At 39.0% G+C, this 17,837-nt stretch overlaps 3 protein-coding genes across 5 annotated transcripts in view; 1 reads left to right on the forward strand and 2 right to left on the reverse strand.

Moving 5' to 3' along the window:
* LOC103145081 (ninjurin-1) overlaps positions 1–3,981 on the forward strand; it is a 16,990-nt gene extending 13,009 nt beyond the window's left edge. Inside the window, exon 3 of the mRNA XM_007562351.2 lies at positions 2,435–3,981. Within this exon, the coding sequence (XP_007562413.2) occupies positions 2,435–2,577 (143 nt within the window). The 3' untranslated portion in view covers positions 2,578–3,981. The remainder of the gene's footprint in view (positions 1–2,434) is intronic.
* A 1,296-nt stretch (positions 3,982–5,277) lies between these two features.
* LOC103145082 (caspase recruitment domain-containing protein 19) lies at positions 5,278–10,186 on the reverse strand. Of its 2 annotated transcripts, none has more exons than XM_007562352.2 (6): positions 9,930–10,186; positions 8,673–8,818; positions 7,681–7,837; positions 7,253–7,321; positions 5,877–5,942; positions 5,278–5,793 (listed from the first exon to the last, which is right to left on the reverse strand). In XM_007562352.2, the coding sequence occupies exons 1-6, from the start codon at positions 10,033–10,035 to the stop codon at positions 5,687–5,689; spliced, it is 651 nt and encodes a 216-aa protein (XP_007562414.2). In that variant the 5' UTR covers positions 10,036–10,186; the 3' UTR covers positions 5,278–5,686. The 2 variants fall into 2 exon arrangements, with proteins under 2 accessions (XP_007562414.2, XP_016531961.1); XM_016676475.1 differs by having other exon boundaries at positions 7,681–7,832; positions 9,930–10,018.
* A 285-nt stretch (positions 10,187–10,471) lies between these two features.
* susd3 (sushi domain containing 3) lies at positions 10,472–16,355 on the reverse strand. 2 transcript variants are annotated; one of them, XM_016676474.1, is made up of 5 exons: positions 15,898–16,355; positions 12,993–13,187; positions 12,295–12,442; positions 11,004–11,195; positions 10,472–10,913 (listed from the first exon to the last, which is right to left on the reverse strand). In XM_016676474.1, the coding sequence occupies exons 1-5, from the start codon at positions 15,971–15,973 to the stop codon at positions 10,601–10,603; spliced, it is 924 nt and encodes a 307-aa protein (XP_016531960.1). In that variant the 5' UTR covers positions 15,974–16,355; the 3' UTR covers positions 10,472–10,600. The 2 variants fall into 2 exon arrangements, with proteins under 2 accessions (XP_016531960.1, XP_007562415.1); XM_007562353.2 differs by having other exon boundaries at positions 11,004–11,171; positions 15,898–16,331.
* Positions 16,356–17,837: the final 1,482 nt, after the last annotated feature.

Consider the following 17,837-nt stretch of genomic DNA (forward strand, 5'->3'; position numbering starts at 1 on the left):
TATATATATATGAATTACTAAGATAAATTACCTTTGGAAATTTATTTAACACAGTTGATATGCACCTGTAAGCGACATTCATTCAGGTATTTTGGCATTGTTTGCTTTTAACGACCACAACTCAATAGTTGGCATTTATTGGCTAGATAAAATAAAGAAAAGTCATTGGATTACAGGTTAGACTCGACAGGCTCCACCAAATCAAACTGCAGGTTGATGAACTTTCGTGAGGTCACACTGAATCACCTCAGCTCCACCAGAATGAGCTGATAAAGGGAGGCTTGCTGTCATTTTCCATATAAGAAAAACTACTTCATCTTCCTCCCTCTGAGTCTGTGTTGACCTAAAAATAGTAGTAGGGCAGATGCAGTTGACTATTATATTGAATTTCTGCAAACCTCAGACACTGTACTCTATTTTTAGGTTTAGAATTTGCTCAACATTTTAGAGTGACAGAAACTGTTGATCTATATCGTAAAACTGAAGTCTAAATGGGAAAAATGTTGGCACATGAGAATTATCAGACGTTTTTTGATGCTTTGATCCTCATGCTTTGCCCATTCAGATCTTTGTTTCTTTTCTTTTTCCTTTATTTTAACTATTCTGAACCCTGGCATGCCTTCCCTTTCCATCCTTCCCCTCTTTTACCCATGTGTAAAGCCAGACTAATAGAGCCAGCGGTGCATGATCTGAGTGGCCTACATACCGCTCCCACAGCCCCTGTCTGCCTCCTCCCAGTTGCATCAGACAGAACACAGTCAAGCAGGGTTTGTGCACTGCTTGACCTTTGTCGGTCAGTAACATATTACAAATGCATGCTCACTCAGTCTTTATCTATGGGCAGATTAATTTCTCATTAATTTCAGCATTATTCACAACCCGTCCCCTGTGAGGAGAAAGATAACAGTGCTGCTATGTCATTGTAACATGGTTTAAGTTTTACAGGCTCATTCAAGGTCCTCAAAAACAACCATGAAAGGATATTTGTGAGATAGGAAATACAAGCTTCCCATAGCTGGTTTCTGTTCTTCCTCTGCATTGTTCTGCCTGTGCCCCATAAAAGCGAATCTTGCTTTATTTGCATGATTGACATATTTGGTTCCAAGGTTCTGCCTCTGCTAAAATGTACAGAGTCTCTTAATAGCTCCATTGCGAACATCACATTTCCAGTCACTTAAGGTGCAAATGCAGCCTTCATCAAGAGCTAGATTTTATCCGGTAGGGCGCATCACTAGTAATTTGGTCCTTACTGGTACTTGCAACTTGTATAACAAAATGTGACATATCATTTCCTTTTTTGTTTTAAAGAATTGTGTTTTTTTTCCCCCCTCATAAAGTACCATATTTAAGGTTTACAAATTTTCATCTTATCAACCCAGAACAATTCTGGAGGAATTTTCTTTGGCCAAAAGAGTCACCTGCTAACTTTAGTGACGAAAACAATGTTTTGCAAAGGCTCCTGAATCTTTCCCAAAATGTTTGTTACATTCTTGAATTTGTGTATAGATGTTAAGTGTAAGGAGGGTCATTACCCGAGTGAGAAACCATCTACCATGTTGCAAAGAAGAATGGATAAAAAAAAAAAAATCTATCCCTAGGTGCTCAGAGCTGACTGCTGTCACGATTTGCGTTTGTTATGGCGTGGACCCAAGCACAGAGAGGTGGATTCAGCAACTGAGTTTGATGATTTAATATCATTGATATCATGCGATAAAGTTGTTGTGACAAAATAGATAAAAAGTTTAAAGAGTTTGGATTCTGCTGCAAGGCTGTGAAAGCACATCTCACTCCTAAGCGCAGTAATAGTGGCCTTTTTCTTAAGCACTTTGCTCTCATTGAGTCAATCCTCAACTCTTCTTAGTGCCACTAGAATCAAATGTGAGGGCTCCAGTCAGACTGATGAAGTTGAATCAAACTATGTCTGTAAAACAATAGAATCACGGTGTCCAAATTAAAATGACTAAAACTGTGCAGCACTTATATTTGCTGTGAGGATAGCACAATCCTCATAGCAATATTTTGCTAATCATAGAGTTGAATGCTATGCAATGTTACAAAATGACGTTATATTTTGTAACATTTTGACAAATTTCAAGGTTACAAATACATTTAAAGGCTACAAATACATTTGCAAGGCCCTGCAGGTGAGATAAGCAGCAAAAACTGAAACAAGAAGTGATAGAAAAATTCCATGAAAGTCAAGTTAGACATTTTATTTGGGTTTTAGCTCAGAGACGATGTATTATTTTTCTCAGATGTAAATAAAACTTTAATCTTTAATCATTTTGTTGTTATTTAAAGAAAGAAAGTCCGTAGAGTGCTAAAACAGAAGCATACATGTATTTACGACTTACAGTGAATTCTCCTAATGACTTGGCTTTGCTCCCTGAATAAGTGGCTTGTGAGTGTTTCTGTGTCCTGACTTTGTCTGCAGTACGATGGAACCTCGACGATGAGCAAAAACACTGGAGGCTCAATTTAATGGAGAACCTGGCCACGGGCCTAGTTTTTATCATCGTGGTTGTCAACATCTTTATCACTGCCCTGGGAGTCCATCAACCAAACCGCAGCAGCTGACCAAGAACACATAAGTATGTTTGTTTGATCACATTATCGTCACGTTAAACCTCTATGGTCATTACACCCAAACTGCCAGCATATTTTTGGTCTTCTGCTCCTCTGAACTAACTTCCACCAGTCTACCTGACCTAAATACGTACCGATCCCTCCAGACTGCTGTGGAAATTTCCACCAACAAACTAAAACAAAATTCAGCCGCTGGTCGTTTACCAGAAAATCATTGTCCTGCCCTGCTGCAAGCACAGCGAAAGAACAGCGAACCAAACAGAAACGACCATGGTGGCAAAGGTGGGCTGGTGCATCAACAACATATTTGTTGCTGGTGGACAAACAGAAGAGTGGACACAACAACAGTTAGGCACATGTGACTGTGCTCTGTCTGTCTCCCCAGCTGTCCTGCATTGACCCACGCAGAGCCGATGAACCCTCTCAAACCCCCAAAAACTGAACAGATTTCAATTTTAAATGAGCTTATGGCTCAGAGCCGGAAGTGCGATCAGTAAAATAAATACATCTGTGCAGGGTGTGTCTGATATGCATCAAAGTTCAGACTCACCTTCATCAATATGTTGTTGTCCAACAGTCATTTGGCCAAAATATTCAGTTTAAACAAATGTTTGGCTTTACCGAGAATTCATCTGCTATGATCAAAGATGGACTGTGTGTGTGTGGTTCTCTGGACTGGCAGCAGCTGGTGAGTCACAGTCAACATGAATCAGACCCCAGCAGAACTGCTTGTTAAAGTGGAGGCTCTAATTAGGTTGTTTCATCTGTGTCATCAACACCACAATAAGTGACCAAGTCAGAGCCCTTTTTATGCACTGCAGTGACTGAAACAGAGAGGAATAATCAATTTTGCATATTTTCTACATCATTATCTAAATAATAGTTATTCACGGTTTTTCTTGTACGTAGCTCATTGATCAAATGTCTTTCACGTTACTTAATTTCCCTTTGGGATCGATAAAGTATTTTTGGATTGGAATCTTTCAGCTGTTGAGTGAAATGATTATGTGTTGATGATTTTCTTTAAGGAGCACAAGGTGGACACTTTATAAACAGATACAGACATTGTTGAATATTTGATTACATGTTACACTTTAAGACATTGTTTGGCCCAAAAATATACTTCTTCTATAGGTCTGGCAGATTATTTGACCACAAGTCTTATCAGACCAAATAACGCCTGTTTAAATTGACTGGTTTCCTAGTGGGGGTCTTAATATTCCCAAAAACAATTTAAATTTATTTATGGTGTTATTTTTCTCTTCAAACACTAAACTATGTCCAAGTGTTATCATCCATCTGTTGACTTGAGGAGAAGCTGAAAAATTTAGAGGCAGTCCTCTGTCTTTACTATTCCATTTTTATGCCATTTTCAATCAATCAATCAATTAATCAATCAATCAATCAATCAATCAATCAATCAACATTACATTTTCCACATCAGATTATGATTAATGTTTCATGATTAGGTTTCAAAATAAGCTCTAAACAGGTGGATTTTTAGAGCTGGATTTAAAGGAACTCAGTGTTTCAGCTGTTTTTCAGTTTTATGGAAGTTTGTTCCAGATTTGTGGTGCATAGAAGCTTGTTTGTATGTTTGAAATTCCTGGCTACGGACCAAATTTCCCCCTCTGTGGACAATAAAGGAACTGAACTGAATTAACAATTTATTTTAAGCAAAACATCAACACTGCTAGCAGATAAATAGCCTTCCACACCCCTGGTGTAGCAATATTTCTGCAGTATTTATTTACAAATGTTTAAATCCAGCTTTATATGCTTGTGTCATGCACACAGAACTCTCTTGTGCTTGCAAGTGAATGTATTTAATGCTACCTTACATTAACTTAACTTTACTCATCCGCTTTGTCATTATTAATTCATGAGCGCTGTTTGCTGCTTTTTATTGTCATCAGTATGGAAGACTAGAACATTGTCTCACAAAAGGTTATGAATGAAAAAGGAGCGCCCTCTAGTGGAAACATACGTAACCTTAGCCTCCTTAAGTACCACACTCAGAGACAGTTATGTAATTGTTGATAAATAAATAAATAAAAATCAATGGTTTTGCTTCTTTTTACTTTATTTGCTAATTTTAAGTATGGTCCAACATCATTAGAAGGCACTACTAATAACAGGCAAGATATTGTGCATTCAAGAAAATGTGTTGTTTCAACTAACCCTAAGCCTAACCCTAACCCTGCATTCAAGGAAACGTGTTGTGGGAAATGTTAACAGAACTGTGCTGCAAAAACTAGTGCAACTCAAGCAAAGCATGTTCACACTGACTATCAACCAAACAATCTGGTAGTCTGAGTCTAAATGAAACAAATTACAGCATGGGTGTCAAACTCCTGCCCAATGAGGTTGATGGGTGTCTTCTACTTTTAAGACTGGAAAATAACATCTGAAAGGAAAAATCTTGAAGTTGCAGAGCCCTTCAAGAGTACTGGAGTTTGGCACTATTGAATGAGAAGAACTGAAAACAGTTTTGAAGATGTGCAGTTGCATGTTGACATGGTTATGCTATGTTTGACCTAGAGATGCAGCGATCATGCATTTCCTGGCCAATATCTTTCTGATTTTCTTTGAGGTCTGACATGCTGAATCTCATCTGATCCTGAGACAATAACAAAGAAACTATAGATGTGCTGCAGGCTAGTAACAGTTTTGAATGACATGTCCCCAACTGTAAAATAAAAAAACAAAAATGATCAAGGTACATGCTGTTGGTTGATGCGATCCAGGAAACTGTGTAAGTTCTTAGACTTGATGGTTTTAATAAACAGGCTTCTTTTTCTCAGGTACTTAACCCGCTGATATCTGATCAAGTCAAAGGTAATATTGGCTTTTTGGTGCGTCTCAAGTAAATTACTAAGTTTCTCCCTGAAAAAGTTTTCCATACTAGGACAATAGCAGCACCATATCACTGGACATAGGCAATGAGCAGAACAAAGATGCATGTGACAAGACCAAGACATTTTTAAAAAAAATACATGCAGAAACGACGCAAGAGTTCTCTACAGAGGGAGATGTAAAACTGATTTGGCACAGTAGAGTAAAGTAGCACAGCTTGTTCTTCTGAAATATTTCAGTCTTGTTATTTCCCGACCTCCACATAGGAAATGAACACGTCCTTGGCATCTTTACCAAGTCTCACCGCAGAGCAGTGAAGGAATGCTTCCGTGCATCTGAGTCTCTGACCCTCTGTTAGCAGAAAGAGGGGAGAAAAGGGTTACAGACATATACATAAAGTGAGTGGAAATAAGTTTTCATGTTGCATGACTCACCTCCGTAATAATAGAGAAATGCAATGCCAACCGCAACGCTGAAACAACTCAGAAAGAAAATTGGTCCTTCACAAAGGAAAGGAAAAAAAATTACTCAGCTTTTACAAAAAAATATTTCAGTTACAAGGGTAAAAAAAAAATATCACGAGGTGGGAGTGCACCATCATTGTTTTCAGAGCCACATTTGAACTGTTTATGGTGACTGAGGCAATGCAGGGCAGAGGAAGCCCCCATTTAAACATGAACTTAACTCACCCACAAAACCAGAGCCCTGGATGTAAAAGAATGATGAATGGTGGGGCAGAATAGTGCAGTGGGCCCCACATTCTAATACTTCAGGGGTTAAAGGGTTCAGGAGCTCACAGAGCTTAAGTATGCATCAATGAAGTGAAACAGAATCCACACCAACACAAACTGTAAGGACATTACTTTAACAAAACATGCCATGAGGCAAGTAGCCGAGTTTTATTCCCACAGCAGGAGTCCAAAGACAGATTTAAAGTGTTTTCTTGGCTAATTAACAGTGATGTCTTTTTTTTAAGTCTACCAGGAGTGTGTGCTGTGCCTGTCTATTTTTGCTGCTCCTGTACTTCTGGATTGAGTTAATCTCAGTGAATAACAGGAATAAAATTCAGTGTTGGTGGATTTATTATTAATCATCAGGATGCAAAGCTTTGTAAGAGTATTTACACCCCAGAACTTCTCATTTTGTAAAGTTACAAAGAAAAACTTTGGTGCATTTGAGATTTTGTGTGACAGGTCAAGTGGTGCAAATTTATAAAGTGAAAGAAAGCAGCATACATGAATTTCCGTTTTTGGAAAAAACAAATCTAAAACGTGGCGTTCACTACAGTTATGACTGCAGGTCCTTTCAGATATGTCTACTAGCTTTCCAGATAACGAGAATGAAAGTTAACTTGTTTTTTTTTTTTGTAAAATAGGTCAGACTGGATTGAGTCTGAATGGTTTCTGCAACAATGTCTTTATCCTTCCGGATTTCGATAAAGGTCAGATTTTGAAGTGCATGACTAATAATGGAAGTCAAATTCTCCAACCTCTGTGGTTCCTCCAGAGTTACTAGCTTCTTGGCTGCATTTTTTGAGTAATGCTTTCCATGTCCAGCTTGCCAGATTAAGTGGGCAGCCATGTCTTGGCAAACTGGCAGGTGAATGAAAAGTTTCCCATGAAATGTTCAAAGAATGGGACATTGTTTTGCAACAGGTTAAGTAAAAAAAAACTGCCTGCCGTTTAGCTGTGTGCAGTACATTGTAGTTTGTGGTTGTAATGTAACAAATGTAAAAAAGTTCAAGGTTCCGTTGCATGATTCTGTATAAAACACCTCTTGCAATTAGCATAAAGCTTGTAACTGGATTCACCTCTGTCGTTAAGCACACATCGCTCTGGGATGACAGCCACATTGATTGCACTTCTTGACTCAGTCATCTCTGAAACAAAGAATCATAAAGGTTAAACGGCACCAGCCACACTTCAGCTACAAACTTCAAGCTGAAGGCGACAGCTCTCTGACTCTGGTGTATCTTAAAGACGATCCGCCTACAGAAATAAATATGGACCTTACTACAGCACAGAAGCATTTCTTTTCAAACAGTCAGTCTTTAAAAGTCACAAGATGATGTGTCTGTACACGTCGCCGTGACGCACATGACACTTGGCTTTGTCAGGAAACTGATGTCACAGCCAAAATCTGCTGCAACATTTCTGCTCCAGTTTATAAAAAATGCAGTGTCTGATTTGACAAAGCCACAACTTTGAGGAGGATTCTCACTCAAGCTCAGCGCTTTACCTCTTTCTCTAATTCTAGTGGGCAGACTGAAGTAAACGTCCTCTGCTTGGATGTGGAGTGCTCTGTAGAACTCGTAGCATGCATCGTCTCCTTTCTCACGCAGGTGCTGCAGCAGCTCACGTAGCCGCTCTGTAGTGGGGACTCTCAGGCTTCTGAACTGCAGAGAGACAGACAAACGTACAATCAGAGGAAATATGTGTGACCTCCTTGAGGTGGCAGAACTCTCGCACTGTTAATAATGCATATCTTTTGAGGCAAAAATATGTCTGCTGCTTCTATGCCAATGTATTATGGAAGTATGATTTCTGAATGCCTCTTCATGCCTCTGTAACTAACTTTAGAAGCTATACAGAAGCTAGTTGTTGAGCATACTAGGAAAAAGCCTTTTTTGTCTTACCATTAAAAGTTTTCTAAACTGGCAAAGATTGAGTTTTTCTGTCATAATGGCATTTATAAGGAAGGACCCAAGTGTTGGCCACAGGTAGATGCAGACGATTTGAACAACGAATTAGAGAAATTACTAGCAAAAAGTGCAGAAAAGTACCTAATGGTGGAAGATCTGTGATGCTACGGGCTTTTTACTTAGTCAGTCTTTAAAAGTCACAAGATTTTTAAAGACTTAAAACGAACAACTAATTCGTTGTTCTAATTGAACAACGAATTAGAGAAATTACTAGCAAAAAGTGCAGAAAAGTACCTAATGGTGGAAGATCTGTGATGCTACGGGCTTTTTACTTTTAAAAGCCTGCTATTGTACCTTGAAAGTGTACAACACAACGGAGGCTTGGAAATACCTGAGTATTATATCAGTATTTGTCATCTGTAAGATTTGAATCACTTGTTGGCCACCACAGCACATTAACACTGTCAGTGTTTTTACAAATGTATTTGCCTAAAACCAGATGAATCGTGCAAAACCTAAAACAGTTGTATTTTGTAATTTAAGTGCAAAGACTTCTGAATGTTTATTTGTACTTCATAAATATAGTGACCTTGCAGGCTTCCTTGTCACTGAGTATCTGGGGGTAGATCCTGTTGAGTTGCAGCACCAGACTGTCAACCAGTTCAGTGTCCATCCTCTGGTTAGAGCACAGAAACTGGGCGTCACTCTGGAGCTGCTCTTCATAGCCTCCCATGTCTGGACAGCACAGATAAAGAAAACATAAATTTATTCAACATGAAAGCAGATCAAGGCTAACTTTGTGCTTTAACGGGTTTACAAAGCTCAGTTCCAGTTTGTAATTCAGAAACGAAACCCTGTGCTTCTCCTCTTTCATTATTTTATTGAAGGTTAATTCTACAAACAAAAGTGACTGATTCTAAACCACTTCCTTACACTAATTGTTACACATTAAGGTTTAGCTATTTTTAGGACGTGTTGCAACCTGCATTTACTTTTATTTTAAGGGGTTTTGCTAAGTAAACACTTTCAACACTTATGAAAAAAGTGAAAAACACTGTTTTCACCCACAGATGTTATCGATTTACTTCCTAAAGAGGATCTGTTATGCAAAATTCCCTTTTGCAGGTTTTTGTACTTCCATGTGGCTCTCTACAGCTCCTAGAAATAATAGAAGCTGTTTACAGACACCAAGAAAACGAGCCGTTTCAAAAAATCCCCCGATCATTAAGTCACAATCGGTGGGCACTGCTAGCAACCCATGGATCTATCCTAATTTGCATAACAGGTTCCCTTTAATGTCAGCTGTGTTCAGTAACTTGTACACTTTATTGCCTGTCATATTAGTGGTCTACAGTATGAAATGCTTGAGAACTACTGCTCTAAACTAAAAATACTAGTTTCCCATCTATTGATAGCGTGCAGCTAACTGGGCAGTGCAGATTTTATGTCTCAACTTAAATAGTTAATCTGGCCTGGCATTATCCCTGCTCTGGAAATAAATTACTAAGAGGTTTATTACCACATTTAGCAAAGTGAATACAGATGCAACAAATATAGCTGTTGTTTCAGTTTCACCAACCTACGTATGTATGTATGTATGTATGTATGTATGTATGTATGTATGTATGTATGTATGTATCTATCTATCTATCTATCTATGGGCAAAAAATATCAAATCGTTTTTTATAGGAATTCATAAAAATGCATTTCAGAACCATTTTTCAGAACATTTTCTCCTACAATTACATCCCTGCAACACAGCTCAACAAGTGATCAGCTAGTCTGATCGTGCTAAGTGTGGATAAAATCGCCTAATAAAAAGTAACCACACGTCCAAGCATCTTACCTTTGATTGTCAGTTGTGCCACACCAAACAAACGGCATGTGGGATTCACTTTAAATTCCTCGGAGAGACTGTCTCTGTCGCACGCCGCGACCTGACTGACCTCCATGGCAGGATAACGGTAGATTACACCCGGACAAGCAGCGGGGAGGCTGCCGCTTTCAGCTGCAAACACGGACTCACCCAGGCACCCAGACAGTTAATCTAATATACCATCAAAGCCCCACATACTTAAGCGCACAACTCCTTCTTAAAAGTATTTAATTTATTAGAATTATTTACATGTTGGCTGCATCTATTAAAAATCAGAACACTTGCAAACTTGATTCCAGTATGTTGACATTTTTTTTCCCCCAGTAAGCACACCTTTAACCTTACACACAGGGGTAAGAAGCAGTGTCAGGAGTTTGCATTTACAACATGCCAGGCGTATTAAAAGCGTATTAGTTCCGAGTTTCCACCAGGGGGCAGTGTGCCATCGCAGTTTGATTTGCTGAACGCCTTTCAGAACACAGTGTTTGTAAGCGACCATAACACCACAGACATCCAGATTTAATTTTATTTTTTTTTCACATTACATGCTGACGTGATTTCACTCAAAATCTGAGCTGACGGTGTTAAACATGAGTGAACATCACACAAGATCTCAAAATGGCTCTGTCAGCAAAGCATTCTCACACCGATATGATCCTGATGGAAACTTCTTTGGGGTTTATATTGCCGTTTGTGTTTATACTCCTCGTGACTGATGGGTTGACTTCAGATATATCACAGTGTTGTCCTCCATACTGCCACACCAGTCCCGACCCCGCCGCTGAGAAGTGAACCAGTCCTGAACTGGCAGCTGGACAGAAGGAGAGAGGAGGTCCTGGGTACTCAGGGGGACGAGTCGGTGGGTTTTCGGGTAAGAGAGGCTGATCGTATTCCTGTCCAGGAAGAGCTGCAAGTGAAGGTGGAGGGGGTCCGTGGATGTACTGCTGCTGACATCTGTGAAGGAGGAGATGCTCATGTTTCTTTGAAGCTGTCAAGCAAATTAGGGTTGATTTTTATTTATTTTTGCTAGAAATGTGCCTTTACCTGCAGGGTGGAACGCTGTGACACGGGGCTGAGTTTGCTGGCTCCCACAAAGGCAGCATCTTCTCCTCTGCGTTATTGTTGTTGTTGTTCCGGCCTTTATGACTGTAATGAGACCAGCTGCCCCCCTGGTGCTGGTCCTGACCCTCCCATGGAAGATCATCACCCTCTCTGGTATCAAAAATGAATTGAGACCTAAGCGTCAGAACTTTAGCTTTAATCTTTTAAACAAGACCCTGGTAGTTAGATCAGAAGCTTGGAACATCGAGGTTGGACTTTGTCTAGGCCATTCTAACACGAGTATTATGTCTTACAATAACAAAAAACGCATATCTATAGCAAGATACTGCCACCACCAAGCTTCACAGTGGGAGTGGTTTATGTAGGATGATGTGTAAGATGCATTCAAATATTCAAACTAACTTTAAGCAGTTAGTTTGGTCTCATCTAACCAGGGGATCTGGTAACCAGTCATTTAAGAGCAACCAATAACCTAATTCTTATTTTAATGTACTAAAATCAATAATGTAAATATTTTTGAGTATGTAAAGAAATAATATTTTGCTATTAGTGAAAGAAGTAATGTTATTTGGGTTGTTATTACATTATTAATGGAGCACTGATTAAAAAAAAGATGACAATGTTATAATATGTAAAAAAATAAAGTGCCATAGATTGTTATCATATTGGGTCTTACAAACATATTTACGGAGAGAGACTGCTGTATAGAAAGTATCACTGAATGAATGTCTACTCTACGGGATCAACGATAGAAGATTTTTGATTGATAAACTTCACAGAAAAGCAAAACAAATCTTTTATTTCCTTGAAATTCCCATTAAATGGTCCCATTAAAGTACCATATTATTAGTGACTGCAGCTGTTATATCTTCACAGATTTTTCTTTGTGCTACCCAAATAACATTATTATATTAGTCACTTTATTAAAGTTAAAATAGCTAAAATGATGCTGTTAATGGCAGGTATCACATTATTGCTCAATATTACACTAATGATTGCTACACACCTTCTTCCGAATATCTGTTGTGTCCCTGCATGTGTTATGGTCAACCTTTAACATGCTATTTCCTAAATAGCATGCCTTCTGACAGCACTGGATTACACTGGATTTTAAATGCATGCGACACTCATCAGTTTTTTTTTCTTCTTAAGTAAACATTGTATCATTTGTGACCATTTAAAAACCTTCACCTTGTCCAAGGTGCATTTAGTGGACTACTTACACACATTTATTACAGCAGGACTAGATGAAATTGTTCATTAATCATCTTACCTCCTTCGCTTTTTATGTTTATCCTTTTCGGTGCATTCAAGCAAACAGCAGGTGATGAAGCCCACAGACATGAGCAAGATTATTCCCGAGCTTATAATGGATGCCAGGACAGCCACACGGTAACCATAGTCTTCATAGGGGGCCAGAGCTGCACAGTGACAAAAGACTGGATCAGTTTATCATTTTTGTTTGTTTTGTTCACTTAGAAAATCAAATGATCAGTTTCAGAATGAGAAAAATCTGACATGCACCACCACCCTGTCTTTGGTGTACAGATTGTGCCTGTTACATATGTAAACATCATTATTCTTTAACTGCTGCAGACTGACAGGTTTAAACATGTTTTCAGGCCATGTTTATGCTAGTTTATCAACCGGGAAAACAAACTAAAAGCACATTTTCAAGTTTTATTTTCTGTGTGACATGAAAAGGTCTCTTTCATATCTCTTTCTCTCTGCTAATTCAGCCTGAAACAAGTACTGCTAAGCATAATACAGAAACAACAAAGTTGTTGCAACTCTAGAGTTAACTTCAAATTTCTGTCCACAAGAATCTTTTGCAACATCACATAGCTTCACTTGTAGCCTTAATTACATGTCTAATATTGCAGGCTGCATCTTTAGGGAACTATTAGCCCTTTTCTGTCTGCATCAGCTGCCATATTAGGCCTTTGTTTTAACTTCTCTGTTTCTACTTACGCCGACAGAAGGTCTCCCCGTCCCATTGGGTGCTGTTGGTGCCCATGACACACGTCAAATCTTTGCCCACCAGCTTGTGTTTAGCTGGGCACTGCAGGGAAATGACTGTTCCCACATTGGTCCCGTTGCCCCGAATGATCCTTTGGGTGCCCACAGCCGGCAGGGGCCTCGGTGTGCACTGAGCCTGCGGACCGCCTAGAGAAGAGAGTTGGAGGTCAGTCGGTAAGGAACTAATAACAGACGCAGCTTCTGGGGTGGGCCTGTTACGTGCCGCTAATGTGAAATGGGCTTCAAGTTCACTCAAAAGTTAGATAGCTGTGGAAGGGACAGGGATGATTCATGATTCATTCTCTTTGCACAACAACGACTCAGGGTGAAACAGATGGTCAAAAACTGACAAGGAAGCGCTGGAGAGGAGAACGGCGCGGTCATTCCACAGCTATCAGCACCGAAGCCCTGCAAGGCGACACAGCAGTACGTGACAAAACCGCAGCCCCCCTTCCAGCAGCCTCGTGCATGCTGCATCGACTGCAACTGTATCAAAGCAGGAAGTGTGATAAATCATTGAACACATGGCCCCTGAGGTTGATGGAAACTCACACACCATCTGGAACCTAAACAACTGGATGTCATACCGAACATCACGGTGTTCAGCAGACTGCTCAGGCATTCGCTATGATGAACCACCTACTGTATGACTTCATCATGAAACAAGCTTATGAGCAGTAAACAGTGATGTCACAGCAGGAGGATTCGTTTCAGCAGTCATCTTGTTTATTGTGAAGAACTGGTTTTCAGCTAACAAATAGAGGTTTTTTTTTTTTTTTTTGAAAGCCCATCAACCTTTTCCACAATTTATCTCAATAAAACCCCAAACTTTCATAAATTTTAATTGGAAACTTCTGTGACAGTCCAATATAAATACTGCATAGTGGTGAAGTGGAAGGATGTTATTCATTTGTTTTAAGGTTTCGTTTTACTGAAAACACCCAGCACCTGTGAGCCAGGAAAAAAAAAAAATCCTCATTCTCCTAATGTGTCAGATCGAATGGGTAAAATATATGAACATTAGTTTTTAACTCTTGCCTGGACTTTGACAGGTGCATACTAAGACATAAACATGCAATGACTTAAACCATTTTATTATAGTTCTTGCTAATATTTGTCATTCTCGTACCGGAAGGTGAACCTCCACCCAAAACTAGTCTTTTCACGCCTCTTACATTTTTTTTTTTTAACCAGAATTTTCCTGGATTTAGCATTATCAACTCTGACCAGCTTCCCAGACCCCTCCTGAAGAAAAGGGTATCATCCTTGGTGTGCTAAAGGTGACGTGGGGTGTTAGTTTCCTCCACAGGTTGCAGTTAGCATGTAGGGCAGGAAGTTTCAAGTTATACTGTGAAACTGTGTTTTTCTTTTTTTTTACCCAAACCTACCAACTTCGGTAACACTTTATTTGAAGGGGGCTGAATAAAACTGTCATGACACTTTCATAAACATGACATAACATGTCATGAACATGAATAAGCATTCATGAATATTTATGAATGTTGTCATAAAGCGTCATTCGGTAAATTATGACACTTTTAATACAAAGTTGACATTATTCAAAATGTCTTTGTTATGACAACTTGACATTAACCAGGAAATCATTACTGTTTAAACTTTACCTTTAAAAACATAAAGTTACCTAATTTGTAAAGTGCAATCAGTAATATTTTTATAACAAATTTATATCAGTAATGATTTCTTGGTAAATGTCAAGTTGTCATAACAAAGACATTTTGAATTATGTCAACTTTGTATTAAAAGTGTCATAATTTACCGAATGACGCTTTATGACAACAGTCATAAATATTCAGGAAGGCTTATTCATGTTCATGACAGAGTCATGTCAGTCTTATTCACCCCCCTTCAAATAAAGTGTCACCCAAACTTCACCACTTTATTCCTGCTGAGATCCTTTGTCTTTAAGATGCAATAAAAAAATAAAATTGCGAGCCCTACAAAGCACAGCTGGATTTATTCTGAGATGACATTAGATAGGTTGACTTTATTCAAGTACTAAATAACTTCTGGTGGTAGGTACCCTGGATTTCTTTAAGGGTATCAGGGTAAAGGAGACTAAACATAAATATTTAGAAAAGCAATATAAAAAACAAAAACAAAAAAAGATGCATCTTCATTGTCCTACTGCACGATTATGCATTATTTTTTTATGTTCTTATGTTTTCCGTTACATGAAATCCAAATAAAGTACTACAGTTTGTGTGTAAACAGTTTCAAGAGGTATGGAAACTTAGGCAGCACTCGTCATGCGGTGCACCTGATCACAAAAACTGAATTTACTGTCAGGAAACAACAGAAAAGAAAAAGACAAACCGAGAACATATTTTCTCTCACTGACCAGATCTTAAAATGGGACAACTGGGATAAAACAAAACAGGGCTACTCCCATGTTCACTGTCAGTATTACCTAATCACAACCACATTTATGCAACACATGGACACATTTTAGATCAAATTAGAAAGTGTATGGGTTTCATGTGGATGTTTTGTAAAGGATTTCCAGCTGTGCATCATTTTTCATACCCCTTTACTTCCTAGTTCTTTCTTCCTACCTTTCTTTCTTCCTTTCTTTTTAATTCTAATGAGGTTACACTAGATGGTTTTGAGGATATTGAACAGGGAGGTCCACTTTTAAACTCCTTATCTCCTTATCGCTCTCTGACACGCATGCAGAGTACATTTAATTTCTAAAACGGACATTTTTTGGGTGAAACTTGTGACCAAGAAGCACGAGAAAGAAACTGACACCAAAGTGCCAAACCCTCTCCTGTAGTCTCCAATAAATCCAAAAAGGCTTGATCCTACAAACATAAAGGCGCTCTTCAGTTTGTCTTACCTTGTTTGCTCCGGGTGCGGATGTCTTCTTTATTCTCTAGCCTCACATCTGCTACTGAGGCCGTGGCTGCGGACATGTTGGTAGCAGGCAGATGCGCCCACACTCCGCTCTCCTTTTTGACGCGCGTAAAGGCAACGCTCCTGGACTCCCTCTGTCTTACTCGCTGCCTGGGAGGGCTTTTGGCTTCAGCGTCCTCGGTTTCTCCGAGTGATAGAGCTCTTCAGCCACAGCGTCCTCCCTGCGAGCCGCTCCGCCTCGCTGTAACTTCAGACTGGGTGGCGCGCGGCTGCGGAACTGCTGTCGCGCGAGCGGATGAACAGTCGGGACCTTGTCAACCAAAGTAGAACAGAGTCTGTGGATTATGTCAGGTTGGGGCGTGAGTGAGCAGAATATCAGTCAAGACACATTTCTTGTCTGCATTTCTGGAACTACATTTAACCTGAGCTTCACCCTCAGCATTTTATTAAAATAAGTGCAGCCTTCAGACGTCACCTGATTAATAAAAATAATTAATCAACGTGTATTTTTAATTTTTTTTTAAAACTTTAGAGTTCTTGATCTTTGTGATGCTCATTGTTCCCTGATGAACAAAGAGGACAGTTGGGTTTAGCTTAATCTGTTATTTGAAAAATATAAAGATGTCACAACACCAACCCTTACAAAACATTGCCCACAAGCTAAATGGGCAGACCAGGCAAGGAGAGAAACAGCTAAAATAAAATAAAAAAATCTCATGAGGAGGAGCTGAAGAAATGTATGCTTAGGCAGGATACAAAGATGACAGGAGAACTCTTAGATTTCTATCTAAAAACGTGAAAGAACAGGAAGTCAAAGAAAGTGATAAGCTAAGTGAACAAGTTTCCACAAGCCTGCTACTGGTCTGATGAGAACAAAATAGAGGTTTTTGGTTTGAGTGCAAAAATGTGTGGAGAAAGACAAAGTGAGTACATCATCCACACTGTGAAACATAATGGTGGCAGTATCATGCAGTGAAGGGATGCTTCTCTTTAGCACAGACAGTGAAGCTCAGAAGTGTTGAGTCTCGCCTTCCAGCAGCCCCTAAGCACATCTTAGTTTACAAAATATGAAGGATTTTAATTTTTTTTTTAATGTTTAGAAAATCACACATCATTTTCACTCAACTTCATGTTATTCACTCTTGTTTTGACCATCACATAAAGTCCTAATAAGATGAAATGAGTTTTGTGGTTGAAATGAGACGATAAGTGAACATGAATACTATTTTTAGAAATTGTAGTGTGGTTACTGTATATCACAAATTTTACCACGTTAGCCTCTGAATAGTTTTTTTCAGAAATTATCTTTTGAAGTATTGTGCTTGATGAAAATACGTAGAAGTGTCAAGCTACTATATATTATTCCCTCCAAAGCTAACTTTGTTAATGAGTTTATGCACCATTTTATCGTATTATGTGAGCAAACTTTGTCACTTCCCTTTCTTTTTCTCACTTCATCATACTTCTGAAACTGTTTTTCGATACAGCTTTTGACAGAGGGTGTCAGCATGTTAGAACAAGATTTTGTGATTGTATTCCGCCTACTGCAATGAGATAAGAGATAAAATAACATGTTATGGTGTCAATAAACAAAAAAAAATACCAGATTTCAAATAGCTAAGGTAGAAAAATGTTAGAAAAATCTATCAGTTTTACCACAGGAAAGTCACATTTGTTCAGTCACTAGTTTCATCTTGCATGTAAAAGCAGAAGTGGTCTTTTGTGCAAGGTACAGGTGTATCTAAGAACATGATGTGGGTTCACAGCTTTATGCTGTGAAAATAACAGACACATCTCCGAGTATCTGAGGCGCTTTGATTTCTTCAACCCTATGGAGCCTTTGCTCCATTCAAAGGTTCTTCTAAGTGGACTGATGTGTCATGAGTAGAATTTTTAGAAAACAAGAAAAGGTTGCTTATGATA

This window comes from Poecilia formosa, unplaced genomic scaffold, assembly GCF_000485575.1.
Source record: "Poecilia formosa unplaced genomic scaffold, Poecilia_formosa-5.1.2 Scaffold135, whole genome shotgun sequence".
NCBI lineage: Eukaryota > Metazoa > Chordata > Actinopteri > Cyprinodontiformes > Poeciliidae > Poecilia > Poecilia formosa.

Excerpts from the sequence above, each read along its gene's own strand:
- LOC103145082 (XM_007562352.2), bottom strand. The coding sequence starts at position 10,035 with ATGGAGGTCAGTCAGGTCGCGGCGTGCGACAGAGACAGTCTCTCCGAG. Across the intron at positions 7,322-7,680 it reads CACTAGAATTAGAGAAAGAG|AGATGACTGAGTCAAGAAGT; the intron begins GTAAAGCGCTGA and ends TCTTTGTTTCAG. Across the intron at positions 5,794-5,876 it reads ATTTCTCTATTATTACGGAG|AGGGTCAGAGACTCAGATGC; the intron begins GTGAGTCATGCA and ends TTCTGCTAACAG.
- susd3 (XM_016676474.1), bottom strand. The coding sequence starts at position 15,973 with ATGTCCGCAGCCACGGCCTCAGTAGCAGATGTGAGGCTAGAGAATAAA. Across the intron at positions 13,188-15,897 it reads CCGCACCCGGAGCAAACAAG|GCGGTCCGCAGGCTCAGTGC; the intron begins GTAAGACAAACT and ends TCTCTTCTCTAG. Across the intron at positions 10,914-11,003 it reads CACAGCGTTCCACCCTGCAG|ATGTCAGCAGCAGTACATCC; the intron begins GTAAAGGCACAT and ends CCTCCTTCACAG.